This window comes from Thermoascus crustaceus, assembly GCF_041956765.1.
Source record: "Thermoascus crustaceus strain CBS 181.67 unplaced genomic scaffold VTN00scaffold_2, whole genome shotgun sequence".
NCBI lineage: Eukaryota > Fungi > Ascomycota > Eurotiomycetes > Eurotiales > Thermoascaceae > Thermoascus > Thermoascus crustaceus.
The window spans coordinates 2199115-2207800 of NW_027192528.1; the positions used below are offsets into that span (position 1 = coordinate 2199115).

The window sequence follows — 8686 nt, forward strand, 5'->3', positions numbered from 1 at the left end:
AGCTGGAAGCGCGGGGGATGGATGGATATCCTGATCCATCGTCGTTGTCATCCACCGGATGTTGTTTTCAAGCAGGGTTTGCAAGGGTTCATGCAATGGGCGACTGGAAATTACCGAAAAAGGAAATAAGAATTTAAGTGCTTTTTTTTCTGCCTTGATTCGCAACCGTCTAATAAGATTGGAAATACCAAGTGAGATGACTCGAAGCTACCTATGGATGTATTTATCTGATTCATAAAGGATTGCGATACAATCAATGGGGAGTTTTCAATTTTGGTTAGATGACATGACAAAAAAAAACATATTTTTGTAAGGAGAACGTGACCGAATGGTTACTGCTTTTGGAAAGAGAGGGAGGGAAGGAGAGAGAAAATGTCCATTTTGATAATGAAACCAGAACAAGAACTCATCAATTGATATTCACATCTTATAATGCCTTTTTTTGATAAGTTTCACCGGCAAAAAAATCTACTAATCTACTTGCAAAGTCAAGGAGGCACCACCTGAGAAGAAGACATGGTTATCGGATCGTCCTCCTCATACCGGTCCACCATCTCCTCTGCATTCTCGGCCATGGAGCTTGTGTACAGCTTGCTGAAGGCTGAATCGGTCGACAGGAGGGTATACGGGTCGTCGAATTCGATGAGCTCACCAGCTTCCAGCATGGCGACCTTGTCGAAGTCCAGGATGGTGTCGAGCTTGTGCGCAACGGCGAGGATCGTGTGGCTGGCGAATTTCTCGCGGATGATGCGTTGCATAATTTCGTCAGTTTTGCTGTCGATGCTGTTTTTATCGAGAGGGATAAGAATCTTGCATGTGCGCCGACTAAAAGGAAAGGGGAAACGGGTAGTAAGGGTACTCACTTGCTGGTGGCTTCATCGAGAATCAGAATACTGCTTGGACGAAGCATCGCCCGTGCAAGGCAGAAGAGCTGCTTTTGTCCCTGCGATAGGAAAAGTTCCTCGATGTCAGTATCGAGACCGCCTTTGTCTTGGACTATTGACAGCAGCTGTACACTTTTCAGTGCGTTGATTATCGAGTCGTCCGAGCAAGAGCCCGTCGGATCGGCATTCGTTCGCACGCTTCCCTTCATCAGAAATGGGTCCTGCGAAACACCGGTGATCCGTGAACGGATCTCCTGCCGTGGTATCTTTGAGAGATCGACATTGTCGATTGTGATGCTACCAGAGGAAAGCTCTACCATGCGGAAAATGCTTAGGATTAGAGAGCTCTTGCCACTATTGATATACGAAAGCTACCGTTAACAGTGGATATTTGAAACATGTCGCTTAGAATAGTACTCACCTTCCAGTTCTTCCACAAATTCCAATCTTCTCGCCGCCTTTAATAGAAAGTGAAATATCTCGGAGAACCAACTCAGATGGTCTGGGATGTTCAGTAAAAAGGTATGCAATATGGGTTTCAAAGGAAAACGTACCTATATGCGGCTGACACAGAATTAAATTCGATAGCGCCCTTCGAAGGCCAGCTCGCGGGTACCGTGTTATTCTCTCCGGGCAAATCTTCGGATTTCATGGTATCATTAAAGACCTTGATGCGAGCGATGGCTCCAATATGGGTTTCGAGATTTGTCCAGAACGTCACCAGAAGCTTGACGCTCTGACTGAATAAAACGACGTTTAGTAGTGCTACGCCAACGTAGCCTGCACTGATCGTTCCACGGAGTGTGACTACGAGGACCATCAAAAGAACCGCAATACCCGCAATCATCAAATCCAATACGAGCGTTAGCCAGCGCTGAACGGCAAAGAGAAGATAAAATGGCCTCTGTGAACGGTCAAGTAGCCGACGATTCTTTTCTTCCATGGCCTTCTGCCATCCGAATGCCCTCACTGTGACAAGGCCACTCAGGCTTTCGGTGAATTGTGAATACAATGGCGCCTTGGCTTCCAGATCCATAAAACGTAGCTGACGGGAGGTGCGCAGATAGAGTTTCTGGATAAAGTAGAGCACGGCTAGTACGATCGGGAATGATATGGCTGCATATTTTGATGCAACTCCTATGAGAGCCATCTGTGCAATGCAGAGAACAAAGGCTAACCGGAGGAGTACTCGTTAGCACAAACCTTTGATCCTGCTTTCAGTGGTTTCAAAGATGGTACAGTCAAACACAGAAGTAGACAGTGTGCTCACTCGCAAAAGTATTAAGGGCTGCAATGGGGAGCTCCATATCTATAAGCTGCAGGTCCTGACTGAATCTGTTGAGTGTGACGCCGGTGTCTGTGGACGAGAAGAAAGAGGTCGGGGCACTGTAGTACAGCTTAGCATGTAAAATAAGTTAAACATGGAGCAAATTACCTGAGCACTGTATTCAGGAGTGTCCAGTGAAAGCTCTCTCCAGATTTCGGTACCATAGTTATGATCATTTGCCTGGGATTCGCAACTTATTAGTATTCGAGACCACTAAAGCCTTCCATTTCAAACGAATTGACCGACCAGCAGCTAATAACAAGACAGATAAGGGCAATAACCCCAGTCATCACATATATTCCGAGGTAATAAGCCAAACGACCATTTGGATCCTGTACATTTGACACAGCCCACCATTTGAGCCAGATGCCTGTTGTAGACGACTATTAGATTCACTTTCAGATTCACCAGAAGACAACAAGTGTTGATGCAAGGTACTCACTTGGGAAAGAAATGCAAAATATGAAGCCCGTAACAGCTGCTATAAAAATGAATGTTGGAATCCAGCCTATAGATCTAATATAGTAAAGGTAAATAGACATGTCGCCAGTACGTCTGTTGGCCTCTGCTTCAATATTTTCTGCTGTTTGGGTGGGATCGCAATCGGAACGGATGACTTTAGAGGAGCTCGATTTGAATCCATTTTCGACGTTATAGTCCCAGTCAGGGGGCGGTAAAGCAAAACTTGAAACATAACCTCCAGTGGAATTAAGATCATCGAAGCGTCCCTGTTCTGAAACGCCGCCATCAATATTCAGGGATACGATGTGATCAGAGTAAGGGAGGCGCTTTGCTGCGCATACTGTCAGTATTGGAAAGTAGCGAACTTGGAGGAATGCCTTCAGTGCACTGGGTGTCAAAGGGCGAGGCAAGATTTACCAGATGATGAAGCTATGAGAACAGATGACTGAAGCCGACGTAAGAGCCCTTCTTTTCCTAACAAGCTATGAAAGATATGGTTTTCAGTTGCGGTGTCAAGCCCGCTAAGTGAATCGTCGAGGATGATAATCTCTCTTTTGGCATATATGGCTCTTGCTAGTGCCTATATTTCTGAATTAGCTACATCGACGACATCGTTTGAAGACTGGACGACTTACAATTCGCTGACTCTGGCCTCCACTGAGCGCAACACCTTTGCTTCCGATTACCGTTTGGTCCCCTCGCGGTAGCTGACGTAGATCTTCTTCTAAGGCACATGCACGGACAACAGAAGTATACCATTCCTCATCATAGGAACCCATTGCAATAATACTTTTCTGAATAGTTTCGTTCATATGCCACGGTGTTTGGTCGCAGTATGCAACGCTTGTTGATGAGAACTGTACTGTCCCTCCCATGCACGGCACCTCACCGAGAAGTGCCTTAAGCAGAGTGGATTTGCCACATCCGACCGGCCCAACCACCATGGTCAATTTTTTCCTCGGAACTGCAATGGTTATGGACTCCAGGATAGGCGCTTTTGTAGGATCCCATGCAAAATAGCCATCCTGTACAGTAATCGCATCGTGAGGAAGTGGGTGGAAAAGTGGGTGGAAGATATGCTTTAGTGAGTGTGTCAACTCAGAGTCCTTCGTCATAATGCTAGATTTTTCGGAGAGAGTTAGCATCCTAGAGCTCTCTGTTGCTTCATATGGAAACTCTGGAGGCATCAATCTGTTATCGACACGAACGTCCTTATCTAGAAACTCCTGGATGCGATTGAAACAGCCAATAGAGCCCATGAAGGTTAACAGTGACATGACAAGGGATCCGAGAGGCTCTGACAAAAGCGCGAAAAGTGACAAGGAAGTGTATACGCGAGCAGTATCAAGGATCACCTCACTTCTGCTTCTATGAGACAGAGCTGAAAAGACTGCAAACGTAAGAATCGGTGCGAAAATTTGCGTAACGTATGCTGTGTGATGAGTTAGAAGGATGGAACTCTAGAAGCAGAGAGGATATCAATAAATTTATAGAAAAAAGATGGTACTAACAGAAAGCCATATTCCATATTAAAAGCTTCCTAAATTTCTTTGAGATGTTCAGCTCGTCGATTCGCAGACTGTGCAGGCTGGTTAAGAGCGTCTGCTTCAGACCGCACATCTTGATCCCTTTCATCGCACCGAGCATGGAAGTGGTTGAGGAGATGCGCCTCTCGATCGCTTCCAGCCACATTGCCTGACGCGATACTACGTATCCCATGCCAATTATGGACCCAATGAGCGAGACTAAAAGGATTAGCAAATTAATCAGTTGTACTCTCAATGAAAGAAACTCACAAATTGACACTGCGATTGGCACAACGCAAGAAACACCTAGCTGTGTTTCCAGCATATAAATTGCTACGCCGATTTCAATTGCATTGGCCCAGATTTCATGCATAGTCTGCCATCCTTGGACAATGCGCTCAACATCAGCACTCATGAGTGTCAATGAAGCGGCAGGATCAATGTCTCGAACGCTCAGGTCAGTTGTCTTTTTGTAGAGCATGGAGACAAGGCCTCCCCTGACCATGGTTATGGCGCGGTATGTCAGATGCTGATATTGCCCCATTGTGACCTAACTCAAATAGCGTTGTCAGTCAGGTATTGGACACGTAAGGGCGCGATGTTTCACAAACCGCTATTCCGATATACACCAAGACATAGGCCCCAATCAAACCGTATCCAACATCAATCGATTTCTGAGTGACATCATCAATGGACAATATAATAGCCCTGTTTATCAACAGAGGCTGGCAAAAGTTTAATGCAATAAGGCATGCTCTGGGAGGAACAACCGATAGAAGTGGCCATTTCAAGGCCCTGAGCGACACGAAGAACAGCGAGTTTGGTCCCTTATGTGCTACTGGTCATCCATCAGTGGCCTAACCTTCCCCTATAAATTTTAGAAAGTGGGGAAGTAATACCTTTAACCCATAAAGCCTCTATCTCCTTGTGAAGACGTTCAGACGCCAAGCGCTTATCGAGCGCAAAGAGGTCTTCCACAGACAGCAGTTTGGAGAAGCCAGTCCAGAAGAGCGGGTTCAGCCACCAAAAGAAGCTCCTGTTAAATATTCCTCCTGTAGCTTCGGGCGGATAAGCCTTGTATTCAGACCGTAAGATCCGCCGCTTTTCCACTGCTTCGAGTAAGAGGGCTATAGCTTTCAATCCAACACTAGCAGTGAACACAATTGCGATCACCTTATTGTAGTCATCCTGCTGGCGCATCCATAGGGTCCTTACACGTGCAATATCAAAGAGGATAGAAATAAAGAGGTATGTGTTCAAAAGAAATGAAGGTTTGACAGAGTGCCTATGCTCAACATATGAAAGCAAACAGAACAAAAGGGACCCAGCCACAGCCACAGCACTTGATGGGACTGAAGCGCGAGTTCTAATGGCTGTTGGAAGCGACCAAAGGACCAAAAGAGTCACTTGTGCGGCACCTAGAATCACAAAAACAAGCTGGTTAAGGAGAAGGAGTAAGTAGAGTAATCAAAGCCTGGAACATGATCTGACTCGCACTCACAATTTTGATTGGCAAGAGAGATGAATATATGACTTTGGTCTCTTTCTTGAATAAGTACCATATCCGAAAAGGCGCAACTATCAGGAATAAAGCAAGAGGCAGCTGTGTGAGAATAGTCTCCTCAAACAAAAGTGTAAAATCAAAGCCCCCGCGACAGTATAGCGCATGAGGACGAAACGTGTCATCGATTTGCGCGCAAGACAAGCTGTGGGTGGCCATCATGTCACGTCATTTGATAAACAAGAGTGACAAGAATATAACAGGAAGAGTCTTGGAACCGACAGTTCAAACAATCTGAGCAGGCGAACATGGGATCGTTGGAGCTTTTAGGCACCTTTAGTTTCGACAGGCCGTCCTGCAGACGTTCCGAGTCCCACACCTGTCCAATTTCAACATCATGGCCAACTGTATACGGGCTTGTTGGCCATCATGTATGTTATGTTAATCGAGCATTGTGCCATCGATGGGATCCGGTCAGTGAAGGACTGGGGGTTGCTTGCCTGCACGGCTAGCTTGGCCATTCTGAACTCTGCTTGCCCTAGTCCAAGGGATCCTAAGGCTGAAATCTAAACTTAGGAGTCAATCCGAAGTACTTCTTCTGCAGGTATACCTCACTGGCTGGCGCAGAGACGCGAGAATCCAGTGCCTTTTAGCGTGACAACAAGCGAAAGGTCTTGTCGAGCTCGTACCCGAAGCTAGCCTTCTCCGCTGCAAAGCTCCCAGGGAAGTCTTCCCAATGGTCCCCATATCATGTATTGGCAAAGCATGGACAGGGATCAGGGCCTATTCTTTGTCTGGAGGACAAGATGCTGTATCACAGTAGTCCTGACCCCGTCGTTGTGAATGGCTGCTCGCGAAATCGGCGAGATCGAGGTCAGACGGCATTGCAGGACGCTCAAGTGCGGGATTTCGGGCTCTGAGATGTCGGCCGGAAAGGCAGCCAATAGGAGGGGCGCCGGCTGCAGCTGGCGCAGGTACCCCTGATCATCCTAGAACTGCTGTCGAGAGCTCCTGACCATTCACTTTCGTCACACAACGTCCGCTGAATTGGGAACGAGGTACACAAGACCTAGGTACCGGCTCTAGACCTTCGGATACCTTAGAAAGCAGCCTGCGATTGGGTTTGCCTGCAAAGAGAACCTCGAGGTAAGATTAAGGAGCCGAGTTCCGGAGTACCACCATTGGCCACCTGCATATCAAAGCTGAGACGTCCATGGATGGAGTCTTAGGTACAGGTACATAGCACCACTAGGAAGACGACAATATAGGTGGCGTTTGGGGCGAAATATACACTTTCGCAGTTAGTGAAAAGTCTAGGCTTGCCAATATACTGTTCACTGTATCGAATATGACTGGTGGCTACAATATGCCCTACTGCTGCAGCCACAACACGCCCATCTAACACACCGGACAATGTTTTGCAGATGACCATGAACTTCGAACTAAAAACATTTTTCGTTCTTGATGCGAAGGACTTGGCTAAGGAAACATTTCCGTGGCAACGACTCTTCGCTTGCAGCAAGGTTAGGCGATATATCGTAAAACTTAACCAATGGACCTTAATGCAATACAACAGTCTCAACACCTTTCTCTTCGCAGCAAGGATGTTGGCCTGCTGATGTAACTGCGCTACCTCTTTACTGTCGCTTAATTTTACGCATGCTGTTAGTGTCAGAACCACATTTCTTGAGCTATCTCGCTGAAATGATAAGCTGAAACAAAAGTAGTATACTTGAATGGCGAAGGCAAGGATATCACCCATGGTTTAAGATAATGTGAATACGACCGGGACTTCCAAGAATAGCGAAACCGCGAATATAATCCGAGAGTAGTCCGTTTGTTAACCGATGGTGTGCTCGATCTGACATTAAGGGGCCTATTCAGGATGCCCGCAGCGCCATAGATTCAAAATGTGACTGAAACAACTGCTAAACATAAGTATTTGCATGCATAAATTGGGTGCAAAATCTCCGACAGATTTAGGAAAATGCAGAGATTTCGCCAACAGTTCGATGTGGAAGCTAACAGGTTAACGGATTCTGAAGTTGTTACCTCGAAAATACCTGGTCTACATTAGCAGGAGCTAGAACGTTACCTAAAGGATAGCAGGTATGTTCCCGTTGCCGCAAATGCCATTGAAGAAATCAAAAACAAGGCCATAGAGGAAGAAAAAAAAACACATAGAATTAGTCAAAGAAAAACAAAGGACTAGCATCGTAAAGACCCTGCGTCTACGCCAGGGTGTTGTCGCTTTTTGCAAAAAGCAGATATACTAGGGACTTGGCATAAGCCTCCGACCTCGCGCATGGGACCAATCAACGCGTGCCGGGGCGCGCCCTCCATGTCCGGTTGTCGACAGGTCAACCGAGATGACAACACCAACGTGGCGAAAGCATGACAGGTCGGCTACATCCGAGACAAGGCTGTTACTCGGGATTCTTACATTTGAGGATGCAAAAAGAAAAAAAAATTTATTTTACTCCGATGCTGGTCGGCTGCCTGCAGAACCAGGAGCGCGTTCTCTTGGCGAGCCACGTTTAGCTGAGCTCTGTGAATACAGACCGGCAAATGTTCCGACCTCTGCTGCCGTATTCGCTGCATTTTGTATACGAGGAGTTTCTGGGATGTATCAGCAGACAGGTGCATTGCTGGCGCTCTGCGCCGGTAGTGCTCGAGGGGGGGGGGGGGGAACCCGTGTTGGGGAGATGGAAAGGTAGGTGCAGCGTAGGTAAACGAAAGATCACTTAAGTCAAGAATCAAAGCATATTATTTAGCGAGCAGCATATCTATCTGCGTTCTGTCATATCTGTGGTAGCAGCACTTCAAGTACCATTTCAATTTCTACTTCGAACAGATCTCAGCGACATACGCGAGAAATAGCATTGTCGTCCATTGTACAGTAAGTTCAGCAATTCCATGTTAGGGTCAATAACTAAAATCTTACTCAGGTCGAATCTTTTGGACAATCCTATCCATTACAGCGTTG

At 46.5% G+C, this 8686-nt stretch overlaps 1 protein-coding gene across 1 annotated transcript; it reads right to left on the minus strand.

The window, feature by feature from the left end:
• Nucleotides 1-488: 488 nt before the first annotated feature.
• On the minus strand, nt 489-5922 carry VTN00DRAFT_4334 (uncharacterized protein; the record flags this gene model as incomplete). The annotated part of the gene is made up of 16 exons (XM_069430751.1): nt 489-783; nt 864-1238; nt 1306-1386; nt 1439-2057; nt 2155-2270; nt 2320-2391; nt 2458-2581; nt 2654-2692; nt 2765-3004; nt 3091-3253; nt 3309-4105; nt 4185-4418; nt 4470-4749; nt 4811-5037; nt 5099-5636; nt 5701-5922. 16 exons carry the CDS (start codon nt 5920-5922, stop codon nt 489-491), a joined length of 4422 nt encoding a protein of 1473 aa, XP_069289855.1.
• Between the last annotated feature and the right edge of the window lie 2764 nt (nt 5923-8686).